General features: G+C 41.9%; 1 protein-coding gene across 3 annotated transcripts in view; it reads left to right on the top strand.

Moving 5' to 3' along the window:
• The window catches only part of CHID1 (chitinase domain containing 1), a 313,928-nt gene that overhangs the window by 37,332 nt on the left and 260,243 nt on the right, over nucleotides 1–16,353 (top strand). For all 3 annotated transcript variants that reach the window (XM_069968326.1, XM_069968325.1, XM_069968324.1), the window contains exon 7: nucleotides 6,648–6,709. In XM_069968326.1, coding sequence (XP_069824427.1) covers nucleotides 6,648–6,709 — 62 coding nt within the window. The remainder of the gene's footprint in view (nucleotides 1–6,647; nucleotides 6,710–16,353) is intronic.

Raw genomic sequence — 16,353 nt, 5'->3', positions numbered from 1 at the left:
TAGTGACTGACAACTTTTCCCCGACCACCCTTATCTAATAGGGCCAGTGTCCTATTAGAATGTTGCTCATAATATGTATTGACAAAACACAGTAATCACTGAACTCAAGGAGAACAGTGAAAAATATGCAAAACAAGAGTCCGTGGAGTCTCGGTTGCGAGTCTCAAAACACGGGATAGCCAGATATCTCTAGCCTGTGCCACCCTACTCCACACTGACGAGGGGCAAATACCCGAAACGGCTGACTGTGAATGGAGGCCTGCCTTGGCAAGCCCTTGTCAAGATCGCAATACTCGTACCTTGAGTTAGACATTGACAAAAAGGGGCCACCATCGTATTTCCCTATTTATGTTCCAATACTCGCAACCGAGTGGGACTTAAGGGGCTATTTATCAGGGTGGTGTGGTGCTCTCCCCATCATGGAGGCACCCCGTGGCAACAGGCTAGAGATATCTGGCTATCCCGTGTTTTGAGACTCACAACCGAGACTCCATGGACTCTTGTTTTGCATATCATAATATGTATTGATAAGCAAAACTTATAAAATTCATATCAAAACTCAATTCTAAATTGTTCTAAGATTTTTTTTTAAAGCTGGAGTCGCAGTCGGTACATTTTTTCCGACTCCAGCCAAAACTAACTACGACTCCACGACTCCGACTCCATAGCCCTGGTGTTTTATGTAGGATGATGGTTCTTTTAGGGGGGATAGCAATTCTGCCATTTTTTTGCGGCATAAATAATGTGTTCCTTTTATTCGATCCTCCAGTCCAATAAGGCAATGCCTTTTTTTTACTTTTACACAATAATAGCACATTTTATGGGGAAAAAAAATTATTTTTATACTGCAGCATTCCAATGTATTCCAGTTATCCAATTTGGCAGCATAAAAACAAAGGTGTTGCACAGAGGGCCAAGATAGGATAGAAAACGAGTATTTTGGGGTTTGGCACCATCTGTTGGTGATTCCATTGTCATTAGAGGGAAGAACAGCATAGCATGCACAATGCAGTCTGGCAGAGCCTATTATCACATAGTGGACTCTTTTGGGTCCTATTGGTGTCCGCTGTGTGGGGGGATCTGGCATTCCTTTATTTTCGTTATTTCTGCTCTAGTAGCAGAAGAAAAAGACATAACTAACAAGGTCCATGTGAACACAGCTTTATCTCAACTGCCTTTTGCTTTTTTTCTTATCTTTGTAAGGCTCTTCACCCCCTAGTTTTCTTTTTAAAAGTTAGGCTGAACTTTTTATCTTACTTCATTTAAGAAAGTGCTGAAAGTGCCTAAGCTCTAGAGCGGATGTGCAAAAGTTATAGGAAAAGTAAAACTTATGTTTAGCTGTTTAGGAGTAGAGGGACTACAAGTAAACTAAATACTACAGAAATCAGCACAATATGTACTGAGTGTACTTTACAGTTGAACAAATGTTCATCCGCAAACACTATTGAGTTTTTCTTTTTATCTAAACATGTTCAAACGTTTTATTTGATATAATATATAATAATATAATATAACCTTACAGAAGTTGGAGCTCTGTTTTTCTCATAGTCATAGAAGCAACCATCACTAAAGTGTAGGCTCCTACTGTAATTGTATGCTGTGTATGTTAAAGGGGTTAAAAACGTGGCCATTTTCTTTCAGAAATAACACCACTCTGGTCTCCGTGTTTGTAAATTACACCCAAACTGAATACAAAAGTCATTCTTTTTCTGGAAGAAAGCAGCCATGTTTTTCTAATCCTGGATAACCCCTTTAAAGATATCACCTAAATTCACTTTCGTTGGAACGTCTTAAAGCCAAGTACAGCTTTCGCCATTGTTCAGAAGTCCAGTAGAGAATGAATAAAGTGAATATCTGTTCTTGTAATTAATTGGGGGAAATTGACATCAAATGGGGGTTGCGCACAAAAGATGCCTATCCCATAACTTAGCATATCTGCAGTGTCCAATCAGTGGAGACCCAACTGCTGGGACTCCAAGGTATCATGGGAACAGAGGTCCCAGTCCCTGCTGCTCAATTCACCTATGTGGATTGGACAAATGGGGGTGAGTGGCTTTTGTGGACAAACTTCTTGAACATACGTCTTTTAAAGTGACAGTCATAAAAGTATCTCTAAGAACCCTGTGAACCTTGCAACAGACTTGAGAGATCACATTTGTACATTTTCTACATTTAAAAACATGGAGGTACGCAGTAGTACAACTTGCACCTCTCCACAGCCTCTCTTCATTTTGTGAAAGCCAAGCTCTAGCAGCAAGGGTCATATAAGCTTCTCTGTCACCTAGTTGCCATCATGGGTGCTGATGGGTTTTCATGTTGGAATCCCCCCCCCTTTCCTGTATAGAAGTTACCCAGTACATTATGGGGGAGATTTATCAAACATGGTATAAAGTAGAATTGGCTCAATTGCCCCTAGCAACCAATCAGATTCCATCTTTTATTCCTCACAGACTCTTTGGAAAATGAAAGGTTGAATCTGATTGGTTGCTAGGGGGAACTGAGCCAGTTTCATTTTACACCATGTTTAATAAATCTCCCTCTATGTGTATTATTAAAAAGGTGCCAAATAAACACTTCAGCTCATCCTGCATAAAAAAGCCCTGACAATAGACAGTTGAAGAAAAATCTTGCATGGTCATTAAAGCTCTCAGTGGACTGGTCACTAAGGGTTAGATATCAGGCACAGACTCTGATATAATGGCGTACATGGCTTTGATGCAGCCGTCTGTAGGACTTTTCAGGTTTGTTAAACAGAAACGGTGAAACAGAGCATGTCTCTAACATGGACGTGCTGATGTTTTATTCAGCAAGCGCCGTACCGCACAACTTTATGGCTTTTCATAAACAACTTTTGTTTCATTTTGTAAAATATTCACTGAAAAGTGTCTTTTTATAAAAAAAAAAAATAAAATAAAAAAAAGTGTAATATTGCAGAGCTGAGTGCAGTGGAGCAATTTGTCACATCCACCTCCTCGGCATTAATACTCAGCGGGAGATGGAGATTTTCTTCCACCATTCCATTCTTGAAAAAAACTGAATTAGCTTTAAAATATTGTTTGTATGAAAATAATAAAGTACAATAGTATGGAATGTTGTGTAACATGTCAGTGTCTGTGTATCCTTAACCTCAAAGCACTTGTATGTCCAGCTATTAACCATATGTGCCACATCTAGTTGTAGAGTTGAAGGTTCAAAGTACAACTTCAGTATAAAGGTCCCCATACACATTCAATACCTTAAGGTAATTCAGCTGTCAGTTATCTCTCCTGTCCGTCCGCAGACCTTTCCATACACAGGGACATTTGGGAGCTCTTAACCCTTTCCCTGTATTCTCTTTGGGGAGGAGAGGGTTGAGAGCGCTCTGGCTGCAGCTTATCTCTCTCAGACCAAAGGGGTTGGGCACCATTATCATCTGTTGGTGTTCAGGAGAGACCCATATACCTTATAGCAATGGACAAAGCTGCCACAAGCCAACAAAAACATAAGGCTTATGGGGGCCTTAAAGGGGTTATCTGGCACTAGAAAAACATGGTCACTTTCTTCCTGACACAGCACCACTTTTGTCCCCAGTTTGGGTGCAGTATTGCTACTTGGTTCCATTGAAGTGAATGGAGCTTAATTGCAAACTGCACATTGATAAATCTGTTTAGTTTCAATTGAGTAAATATGGGCTAAAGAAGGGGACTCCTCCCCTAAGGTAATATTGTCTCAGATGTGGAGGCCCATCCTGTAGCCCTCCAGCTGTCACAAAATTTTAATTTCCATTAGGCCTGGACCAACAAAAATTTGTCAGTCCAGGAATGATGAGGATTGTAGTATGGCAACAGCTACCACTGGTCTAGGATATATCAGAACCTTATACCACTAGGCACAAGACCACTTGAATAGATATAGAAGGTATATTAGGTGTGACATCTTGTAGACATTGCATACTTTTGTTTTGGTTAGTAGAGAAGTACTGTATGTAGGGATTGCAGGTGCAGAATGTGGGCTTTGTGTATGGTTAATGTGATTTTGGTTAGGTTTATACAGCTGTTTATTTTGTATATAATATATATAGGTTTTCATCTGGGATGTAGATAAAAATGGGGGTGATTTCCTGGATTAAATAAAAAAAAAACACACCATGTTACATACATCTTACATACAACCAACCAAAATTGCACAAAAAAGTGGTCTTCTCAAGGAACATATAATAAGATGGTGGAACTGAAAATCTGTCATAGGGACCCTGGTCTGGATAAGGTGGTTTTCTTCCTAAAGGGGTTATCCAGCATTAGAAAAATGTGGCCACTTTTTCCAGAGACATCACCACTCTTGTCTCTAGTTTAGATGGGGTATAATACTTATTGAAAGAAAGGTATTACTATTTTAAAGTATGTATATTATGACATTCCACCGTTTTACTCTTAAAGGGAACCTGTCACCCCCTGTGCTAGGGCAGAACCCGGCCGACCCCCAGGTGCAGACCTATATACTTACCTCTTCCACGAAGTCCCGCTCCTGGACCCGGTCCCGCCACCGCCATATCCTCCTCCATCTCCCAGAGATGAGTCCGACATTCATAGAGAATGACTGAGCCGTCGGAGCGCGCGCACAGCTTTGGACGGGGGGACCAGGTCCAGGAGCAGGACTTTATTTAATCGGTAAGTATATGGGTCGGCTGGGCTCTGCCCTGGCACGGGGGTGACAGGTTCTCTTTGAATAAAGACATTAAAAAATAAAATACAAGTAACCTGTCACCTGGAAATAAAGCATCAGAGCTGGCGGTGTAACATAATTTTGAGGAAAGGATAAATTTATTACCTTTGATTTAACTGTCTGTGACTGCATTGTGCTAAAATGCTGTTTTAGGGTACAAACCCACTTGACGTATTTCCTGCGTGAATCAGTCTTAAAAATAAGCAGGCAAAACGCAGGTTGGCTTTATACAATTGTTCTGCGTTAAAATACGCAATTGCGTATTTTTGAAGCGTGAAGCTTGTTGTTAGCAAAGCATCAGTTGTTAACAACCTGTGCGAAAAACGCATGTAGCTTCACGCTTCAAAAATACGCAATTGCGTATTTTAACAACTGATGCTTTGCTAACAACAAGCTTCATGCTTCAAAAATACGCAATTGCGTATTTTAATGCAGAACAATCGTATAAAGCCAACCTGCGTTTTGCCTGCTTATTTTTAAGACTGATTCACGCAGCAAATACGTCAAGTGGGTTTGTACCCTTAGGGTAGCTTCACACGTACCGTATCGCTGCGTATTTAACGCTGCGTTTTTATCGCTGCGTTTTTTATCGCTGCGTGTTTGGTGCGATTTTTACATGTGAGTTTTGATTTTCACATGAAAATCATGTGAAAATCAAAACTCTCATGTAAAAATCACACCAAACACACAGCGATAAAAACGCAGCGTTAAATATGCAGCGATACGGTACGTGTAAAGCTACCCTTATGCTGTGAAGTGCCAAAGAGGTGTGACCCAGGCAGGTCAGTCTATGGCCCAGATTTATCCGTGTAAACTGCTCATAGCAACCAATCACAGCATAGTTTCTTTGAGCAGTTTTACACCAGTTTCTATTTCAAACCCTTTCTGAATATTCATAAACTATTCAGGAAACGGAAGAAAGAAGAAAAGGTACAGCCTTTCTGCCCCCTACTTTTGGTCACTGTCCACTTGGTCCTCTACTGATCCAAACTTCTCACATGTCACTATAACACATCAAGTTTTTTATAGAAAAAGAGCATTTTTCTATGTTTTGAAAGCACAAACAGATATATGAAAGGTACCATATAGGTGTTTCCCTGACCTAACAGCTATCTACCAGTATCAGCAGTTTGGAACATAAATTGTGACTTACAGATTCACTTTAAGTGTAGAGATTTAAATATAATTGAGAAATCCTTATTTAGGGGGTCAGTTACTAACCTTGCACCCATGGCATGCACCAGGGGCAAGGCACAGATTCACCCCTTCTCCCTGGCGTACCCCTGCCATATTCCCCGCTCACCTGATTGGGGGGGGGGACAGCAAGGCGAAAGGGAGGAGTTGCCTCCTCCTGCGATTGATTTACCATGGTTTACACCCGCTTACATGGCAGAAATGAAATGTACACCTTCTCAGGAGCAGCAGGACCTGCCCATTGTACTGCAAGCACAGGTCCGGCTGAATTCACTAGAAGTCCAATCCAGACCATGGCGCAAAAAAATAAGCCGACATGTAGCCCTATAAATAGAAATCTAAAGGAGAAAAGTAGTCTGAATGTGACACTTTTAGGGTTAAAAATTTTTGGGAAAATATTTCAAGTTTTTTAGGTAGGAAAAAAGAACCTACATAAATTAGCTGTTGTTTACCTCACAAAGAATATATTTCCGTCTCACCATGCATTTTAAAGTAAAATAAAAGATGTCCTTGCAAAGAAATTCTGGTTAAGGAAAATATAAGCCCTTGTATGACTTTTTTAATAGAAAAATGAAAGAGTTATAAATTTTGAAATGCGAGGAGCAAAAAAAACTAAAATGCAAAAATAAAATGTCACTATGTCCCCTTAGGGTTACGTTTATAAAAGAGCTAAGTGTGGAAATCAATGTTTCCTATGTGTTGGCATATTGTACTTCTTGAATGCCATGTCTGAACTCTCATTTTATTACCAGGATGAACAATTTGACGGCTTTGTGGTGGAGGTTTGGAGTCAGTTGGGTGGACAGAAGAGACAGTAAGTATTTTCTTCTACATGCAACGTACTAAATAACAGTGGATTGAGTAGTGGTGTACTCTGAATTGTCATTGAGTTCTTAGTTGAAAAGCCAGAGATAATGAAAACAGTAAAAAGCTGACAAAAATAAAAAAAAAATGCTGCAGCAAAATGCAAGTGTCAGGACTCACCGCGTTTACCTCCTCCCACCATACATATGATAAAAATCTGTTCTAAAGTGTTTAGGTGAACCCCAGTGTTGGACCTTATACTAGCTAATGGCCTCTCGGACTATACGTCTACAAAAGTGGGCATGCAGGATCAACTAAACTCTGTGTAAAACACCCCCAGGAGCTGGTGGCTATTAGTTTGCTATTTGTTCAACAGTAAATAGCTTTAAGGTTGTGTCCTTTTTTGTAACTAATTTTGTTTTTGATTCTAAAACATCTAAAATTAAAAAAAAGTATCAAATTCACAAATATTCTTTATGAAACTGAAGTACTGCTTTGTGCATGCATCTTCAATGCAGATATACCGTATTTTCCGGCGTATAAGAAGACTTTTTAACCTCGAAAAATCTTCTTAGAAGTCGGAGGTCGTCTTATACGCCGGGTAGGGTCGCCCAATACGGTGGGAGAGCTCAAAAAGGGCTGCATCCCCAACGTATGTGGCAACTACTATAAAAAAACAAACAGTTAACTCACCTGTGACCCATTTCGGCAGCGGCACATCTCCTCCTCCTTCAGATCCCTGAACTCTCCCGGGCAGCCGAGCGTCTCAGTGGAGAAGCTCGGAGACGCACGGCTGCTGGGAGGCTCGGAGGCTGCCAGGAGGTGCCAGAAGTTCCCGAAACTCTGTAATAGGTTTTATTAGGCAATAAAACTTCAAAAAGCTGTTAAAATGTTCAACCCGGCTGGTACTGCAGTACCGGCTGGATGAACATTACTTTTTTTTTATTGGAATACTGGCCCATTCCGGTGTGCCTGCACTCCAATTAATCATAGCATACAACATAAAGTACAGCCGGAGCTGTACTTTTCATTGTCTGCACAGTCTATTTTGTGCGGCCGATGTTCAATGGATAGCGGCACACAAAATAGACATGTGAGTTTACTGTGCAGCCGCATAGAATCCCATAGGGGTTAATGCGATCGGCCAATGTTATATTAAACAACTTGCTACAACAGATATTGTTTAATCAAAAAATACATTGTGTGAATGTGGCCTAAAGGTAAGTTGATATTGAACACAAAATTTGTAATCTTTTTTTTTTATTAGTTTAGTGTTTACCATGCTAATCAGTCAACTGATTGCTTTTTGTAAATGAAAATATTCCTGTATAGACCTGGTGGCTGAAAACTTGTCCATACTCAGATGTGACCCAGTCCTGGTCATACAGGTACATGGGTCATTAGCAGAGATAAGCACAATACATGGAAAACATGGAGCTGCATACTCCCTAGGGCTGCATCCAACAGCTTCAGCCACTGGTATTTAAATGACGAACGATTGGACTCAAGCATGTTTAGTCATAAGGGGTATTTAGGGCTTGTTCATGTTTTTGCGATCCATCAAGCATACACGTTTTAGTGCATGAAAGCCACATAGACACGTATCACCCATAGACATTAAATTGGTAACGCTTGTGCATACTATTGGCTACTTTTTGTCTTGTCTATGTCTGTATATTTTTTGCGGGATGAAATAGTATAGACTTTTAAGTCTTTTATGAAAAATGTATATCCAACATATACATTTTTTATAATTTTAGAGTAAATGGGAAAAGTATAGAAACTTAAAGCCATACCTGTTCATATGTGTTTATTTTCAGGCATGATGATTAGCCGGTTATGAGTTGCAATATACAGATTTACAGTTAAGTCTTTACTCGGAAAATGTGTACATTTTTATGTAAAAAACGTAGAAACATACAGCTATACTTTGCATATAACTTTGTATACCCCTTTAAGAATGTGATGTGAGCCAAGCCTTAGACAGGTTTTCAATCTTCAGAAGAAGAGGTGCAAAGCTATATTTTCCAGTCAACAGGAGTTTTTCTGGAGGGCCAAAGAAACGGGAAGTAAATTACAGAAAAATGGCGTCTCCTTTAAGGCAGCATAGGTGGGTGTTTGATGTTTGCTCGCACAGGTCTACTAGCTGTTTTTCAGAGAGCGATGAGTGAAAAGGTGATAACCTCTATAGATTTTATGGGCGAGGTGACTATACATATACATACATCTGCTTTGATGTGTTCCTCCTGGACGTTGTGGGGGTCCTAGCCTCCCAACCTCTCATGTGCCCTTTCTAATGTCTGAATTTACAGTAATGGAAAAATACTTTTCACTTAACTCCTTTCTTTCCTGTCTAGTCTGCTGGGGCTTCAGCTCAGTTTACTTCAAGCAAGTGTGACTGAAGTGTACATACACAGCTTATGGAAGAGTGGCGCTATTTGCGGGGGGAAAAAACAGTCCCTGATCCTGAAAAACCTTTTAATTTTGCAGTATATATCACTGGCGATTTGTTTGACAGCATACATCAGTCCTTGTTTCTGAGCGCACTAATATCTCAGGCATATGAGCCAGTATTTCATAATTGATCGGCCCATAAAACAAGCTTCCTGTGATTTGCTGTGACCTTTAAAGTAACTCTGGGAAAGTTCTGTGGACTCTCAGTGTTTTATGTATCCTTGTATGTCTGGAAATGATAGTAATAATGTCAAGATTGCTTCACACCAAACAAAATATGTTCTCTGTGCCATCATTCCTTGTTTTGATCTCTTTTCAATACAGAAGTGTGGTTAATGATTTATAGAGCCATGATTTGAGGAATCGGTAATATCTGACATCTCCATTGCGCCTCCTTTGTAGTGCAAGCTCATATTTCTGCCTCAATCCTTCACTTTCCCTTTGTATAATTCTAGTTGATTGCAGGCGCTTTTTGTTTTAGATTGTATTACCTACTTTATTATCCCTTACTATTATCTGAGCATTTTCTGCGATATTGATCCACTTCGGCTATATTACCCTTTCTTTCGTTGACCTTCTCTATCAGGAGTGTGCTGAGAGCTAAAGCAGCGTAAAATGGATTCATTTTGAATTCATTTTTAGTTATTGATTTGTGTTTTAGCTATACAAGGATTTGTGCTTCACCTGTATATAGTGTTGTGCTAGTTTGTATCTGTCTGGTTCTGTAATGCCCGACCAGAAGTCTTATGTTATTGTTACTATTGTATACAGAATGCAAGATGCAGGTTTGCAAATAGTGTTTCTTAAAGGGTAACTATCCTAGCGACTTGTCAGAAGTTTTGACTGGTGGTGGTATGGGTGCTAAGAGTCCCAGTCAGTGCCAAAATCAGCAGACTGGAGACCCTAAAATTCAGCTGTTTAATCCCTCTACATTATACAGCAGTGGTAAAGTGGTGGCAGCTCAACTGGTGTAAATGGCCAGGAAACATGCTCTGGATTCAGTCAGATCTGAATTAAACAATTACCTGTATTCATTTTGTGTAGGCGGGGGCCAGAGTGTGTGTGGGGGGAGGGGGGGGGGTCTGGAGAAGGATTTGGGGGTAGGTGGTTTATAGGACAAGTGCCATGAAAATTTTTTTCCCAGTAATTGAAGCACATTACAAAGTAATATAACTCTGTAATATGCTTCAATCACCTATCTGCCTCCCTTCCCTGTCTTTTCCCCCCTCCACCCCTACCAGGAAGTGTCCTAACTCACACAGACCTAATGACTGCCGTCACCGTCACCAGGCAGCTCCTTCTTGTGAGGATGAGTCATCAGCAGGAGGGCTGCTCTAGGTCCTGTTACACCAGCCCCCCCTCCCTAGTCCAAGTGATGGCTTGCGGTTGTTTAGCCAATGGGAGCTGAGCAAGCCTGTCACCTGACAAGGCAGGGGAGGGGGGAGGCTAGTGTAACAGGAGAAGGAGCTGAGAGAAGAGCTTGGTGACGGTGACGACAGTAATCAGGTCTGTATGAGTTTCTTACACTTCCTGGTGGGGGGTGGAGGGGGAAAAGACAGGGAAGGGAGGCAGATAGGTGATTGAAGCATATTACAGAGTTATATAACTTTGTAATGTGCTTCAATTACTGGGAAAAAGTTTTTCATGGCACTTGTCCTTTAAGAGAGCTCAGTTGTTGGGGGTTAGGAGGATTGGTGGGGGGGGGGGGGGCGGCAGAAATAGGGTTGAAAAATGTGTCTTGTAGAGTTTTGTATGCATATACACTGAGCTGAGCTCTGTTTCTGCTTTGCACCATAGGGTTCTGTTTGGAGAGCATCTATACACCAATGTACACTTATTGCAGAGCCAAATGGAAGCAAACGGGCACACCACTCACTAACAATGAGTGGGTGTCAAAGCCCCCAGACTCCCATTAACCAAAACCTCTGACAAGTCTCTATGATATGATGTTTTGTAAAGTGGTAGTTACCCCTTAAAAATTCAGTTTTGTAACTTTAGCTTTTATGCAGACCTACTTGTATCCATGGTAACAGACTACAAAAAAGCTTTGTGTAGTCTGTTTCTACTGCCATTGCACCCTTGTATGGATCTGACTACACAGGGTATTTATGTAACAAGATGATCTATCTATGTAACTAAATGATCATAGTAACTAGAAAATATCAAGCCCGGTCCTTAGTAAAATTATGCAACTTTTAACTGGTCTGTGCCCTGCTTGCCAAGTGGGCAGGAAGGTGGCACGGCATTGCACAAGGGGAGCTGTATCCTCTCAGTGCACAATATTTATAATCTATGCCTGCACCCTGGCATAGATTTCTAGGACTGGTGCACTGAGGCTATTTCTAGTAGAGGAAATATGATTCCATAACTTTTTTCTGTCACGTGGCACTCCACCTTTATATTGCATATCTCTGCTAGATTATTGGGTTTCTGGTGAAAGGAATTTACGTATAATTATGTGGGTTGTGTTTAAATTTAATATCCAAAGGCTAGGACAAAATATGGCATTATGTGATACTCAATCAAATGACTTGGGCGATATGACTCTACAATGGGCCGTAAACATTGATCATTACATAGTACTCGGGAAATGGTCTTAGTGAAAAAGAACTCCCTCTTTATTCAGCTTCCAGCCACAATGTAATGAGTAAGGCAGCATTAAATTAGGACAAATTGTTATTCAGGGATCTGTGAGTCAGGAATAGTACGTGTCATATGCTCATTTACATATCCATATGTCAGAACCTTTGTGGCTGCAATGTGCGACACAGGTGGCAGGTACTTTAAGGATGAGGAGCATAGTAAATCTTCTGTGCCGTGATAGATACTGTCACTTGTCACTGAACCTGAGCTTGGTTTATGGCACAGAAGCGGTGACTATGCATTAGAGAAATACTGCCGGCATAAATTACTGCTTCGCATGCAGACATTTTTCACTGACCAATAACAAGACAGGAACTATGAAACGTGATATAAATCTAAGGTGGGGTGGGCATTGTGCAAGCGCTTGTCTGCCTGATATTGAGAACAGGATGCCTCAAAGTGGTTTTTCAATTAAAGTTATTTTTATAGACGCATAACATATTAGAAGAATGGTAAATGGTGGACAGCTGAACATTCATTGAAACAGTCACCACCATTCTGCAGAGCAAACCAATATGGAAGGGACTGGAATGCAACAGATATAGTATGTTCTTGTGTTGCTGGGGTTATGAAAAGACATTTCACTTAATTTTATGTGTCCACCACCAATAATAAAAGTTCTTTCTCTTATTGTCATCTAGCTTGCACAAGTTAGGATTGTTCACAGTGAGCAATTGGCAAGGAATTAGAAATGGAATCCGCTCCCAATTTCCTGCAGATTCCGCTTGAAATTCTGCCCGTAAATATTAGCATAGCAATGTCCCATTGTGTTTAATGAGATTTTGTTCACACGTTGGTATTTACACCACGGACCTGCTTTCCATCCAAAAAATTGACATTTCAATTCTTCGGGTGGATTTCTCTACAGAAATCCCATAGAAGTCGTTGGGTTAACTGTTTCTGTTTGAAATTTGCTTGAATTCCACACAATTTTTTTTTTTAAACTGGTTTTCTTGAAGTTTGTACAGATTTATACATCACACACATTGGGACAACAAGTGGAATACAATCTACATCAATATATATGAACAAACATAATTCGCCAGGTCATAAGAGGGTACTAACAGAACCATAAAATGATGGAATTGAGCATTAAAGTGACTGTACCACCAGGCCCAGGCTGAAGCACTGGAGGCGGGCCGACCCACCCTTAGTGGGAGGAAACCCTAGCTCCTCTATGATAGGGTTCCATTGATTCTAATGGATTCATGTCATGGAGGGGCTGGAGTTTCTTCTCACTAAGGGTGGGTCTGCCCGCCTCCAGTGCTTCAGCCTGGGCCTGGTGGTACAGTCACTTTAATAAAAGAAATAAACAAGAACATAGCACCCCTGGTAGACATTACTTTAAGTTACCAGATCTCTCGTCCCTATGGATCACATATATTGATTAGGTGTGTAATTAGTCAGCGGAGAGAAGCACCACCATCCCCATACTTTTTGAAATTTACCTTTACACCCCATGTTCTTATAGGTCACATATTCATATGGTAGCACAGCGTTTGTAAGTGACAGCCACTTCCTAACCGTGGGTGGCCTTGGTTCCATCCACCTGATGTCAACAGCTTTGCGGGCCATAAATAATGTTTCTTTCAGAAATATCCTCTTATGGTGAGACCACTGATCTTCCTCCAGTAAACCGAATAGACATACCTTCGGATCTAGGGGTACATGCTCATCTAGAACCTTTGACAGTATATCCACTACCCCTTCCCAAAAAGTTTGGACTACCCCACACGCCCACATCATGTGCCAGAACTCCGAATTCACTACACGACGCCTATAGCACACCGTAGTCTCCGTACATCTTATGTAACTGTATTGGTGTCAAATAACTCTGGTAAGTAATATACAACTGAATGATTTTATTGTTAGCAGCAGGCGACACATGTATGTGGGCAGATAACATATCAAGCCATTCATCATCAGATATATCTGAAATAGTGGCCTCCAATTCCACACAAATTCAGCTTGAGTTCTGCTCGAATTCCATCAGAGCTGAGGAGGAAATCTCAAGCAGAAAATGTTTCCTCTTCAATTCCTTGCCTATTCCTCATTGTGAAACTACCCTTACTGATTCCCTTGACTCACAATTACTGGTGGATTGCAGTATACCAGTCAGGAGAAATTTATATGACTATAGCTCATGTCCAATAAAATACTAGACTGCAGAAAGATAATCTTAGTGTATATTGCATTTAAAAGCCAGTTGCAATGTGAGATTACTTTTTGATTGAAGGAGGTCCAACCTCTTGTCTGATCCTTTATCCTTTCCTCCTGTGCAGGGGATCCATTTAAGTGAATGACGAGAGCTGCAGTTCCCTGTACATGTGGACAGGAGAATCTTTGCAGGCCCTTCGTTCTCAGGATAGTTGCAGTCCTGAAGATATGCCCCCTAACCTAGCGATATGCTTTATTACTTGACAGGTTGGTTATTGCCCTTTAATATACTTCTAATGGATGTAGTTGGACACAGAGTCTACAGAGCTGGATACACGACATTAAGGATATTTTGATATATCAATATCAAAAACGTACAACCTACGGTACATGTGCTATAGCGGGAACATACAGCACCCTCAGTAGTTATGATGACTAGGTTGCACACGGAGTAATTCTCGCAAAAAAACTCAAAACTTTCTGCCACTCGCTCCCCTGCGCTCCCAAGTTCCACCCGTCACATAGGCTCCATTACATGCTCGGGCAGATTCGGTCATTCTCCCAAAGAAATGACATGTCAATTCTTTGGGCGGACAGTGGAATCCGCCCGACCATACAATGGAGTCTATGGAGCCGGCGGAGAGGGAAACTGGAGTGCACGGGGATGAGCGGAGGATTCTGCACTGAGGAACTGTCGGGGGGTGGGGGGGGGGGGGGGGGGGGGAGGGTGTTTCTAGGAACTATATTTTGTTGACATATATAACCAATTGATTCCTGTGAGGGTACTTGGATGTAATTTTCTCCGTAGGGGGTCCTTAGCTTATGATGGTTGGCTTGGTTGTTTAATTCTATTATTTTAGGTGCTTTGCAGCAAAAACGGATGCACATCCATGTAAACCTAACCTTTAAAGCGTATTCAGAGAGCCACAATAAATCCATGGAGGTACTGTGTTGTTGCACAATAAACATTTAAAAGTTCAAGTGAGAAAAGATTTATAGCATTGTAGATGCTGCTGAAAAATGTTGGGCAAATCTAATATAAATGATATAGCTCTACAACCACCATAGTGGTGACTCAGCATCTTGAAGAAGTTGTTGAAAGAGCATGGTATAAGCATTTTCAGAATACACTGTAGTGATGGCTTAGCAGTATAGAAATGTTATGTAGTGTCATGGGGTTGATGCAAACATAAAGTTAATGGTCTGACTACCATGATGACAACTTGAATAATTATTTGCCTCTTATAGGAGGTGTCAGAGACAAGCCCTTCCAGATAGTGTCTCGTGAGGCAATCAGCCTGTACCTGATACCTCCAGCCAACTAGTTCTGCTTTAGGGTGCCTTCACACCTACCGGATCCGCAGCGGATCTCAATTCTGCGGATTCACAGCGAGATCAGCTGCGGATCCAGTATCATTCACCCCTATGATAGCACATACTCGCACCGGGATTGACATCCCTCTGTGAATATGTCCTTTAACCCCCCCGCTGTCCGCAGCCCCGCCGCCCCATCCACCATCCCTGGCCGCATCAGCCCATCCCCGGTCGCATCAGCCCATCCCCGGCCGCATTCAACAGTACCTGCTCGGCGACGCGGCTGCCGGCTCCAGTCCCGCTCAGATCAGCTGAGCGGGACCAGAGTCGGGAGCCTCACTGCAGTCACACCGCCGAGCAGGTAATGTATGCTCTCGGCGGCGGGCTGCAGGATGCGGCTGGGGATGGAGGATGCGGCGGCAGGGCTGCGGACAGCTGGGGGTTAAAGCACATATTCAAAGCGGGATGTCAATCCCGCTGCGAGTATGTGCTATCATAGGGGTGAATGGTACCAGATCTGCAGCGGTTCTTGTTGCGAATCTGCAGAAGTGAGATCCGCTGCTTATCCGGTAGGTGTGAAGGCACCCTTAAGGGAAGCAATCAGCCCAATTGGGCTGACTTGGTTCCCTACATCACTGTATAAAGCACCTGTGCAACTCGCGGCACATACCGGCCGCGGCTGCAGGAGCAGCTTTATACAGGAGAGAATTAAGTTTTATTCCCCGAGCACATGGTAGGCAGAGGGGACAGTCACCTTGGCCGCTTCCAGCACCCTTATGGTCACCGCTCCCTTCCTGTCATCGCGGTTAGCGTGGATGATTGACAGGCAGATGACTGCCCTTCTCTGCCTACCGTGCACCCGGGGAATAAAGCATATTTTTCTCTGTCTCGAGTTGCACAGGAGCTTTATACAGTGATGCAGGGAACCAAATCAGCCCAATTGGCTAATTGGTTCTCTTTAAAGGGAATCTGTCAGCAGCATTGCTGCTGCCCCTGATTTTCGCTGTTGAGGTGACATTTATTTAGCTGAATGCCGGTAGGCCTTTAGAATAAGCGTTGCTCAGATGGATTACCCCTCTAATAAGT

Source organism: Dendropsophus ebraccatus, chromosome 4, assembly GCF_027789765.1.
Source record: "Dendropsophus ebraccatus isolate aDenEbr1 chromosome 4, aDenEbr1.pat, whole genome shotgun sequence".
Lineage (NCBI taxonomy): Eukaryota > Metazoa > Chordata > Amphibia > Anura > Hylidae > Dendropsophus > Dendropsophus ebraccatus.
The sequence above is the reverse complement of the archived record's forward strand: the minus strand, read 5'-3'. Positions and strand labels throughout refer to the sequence as shown.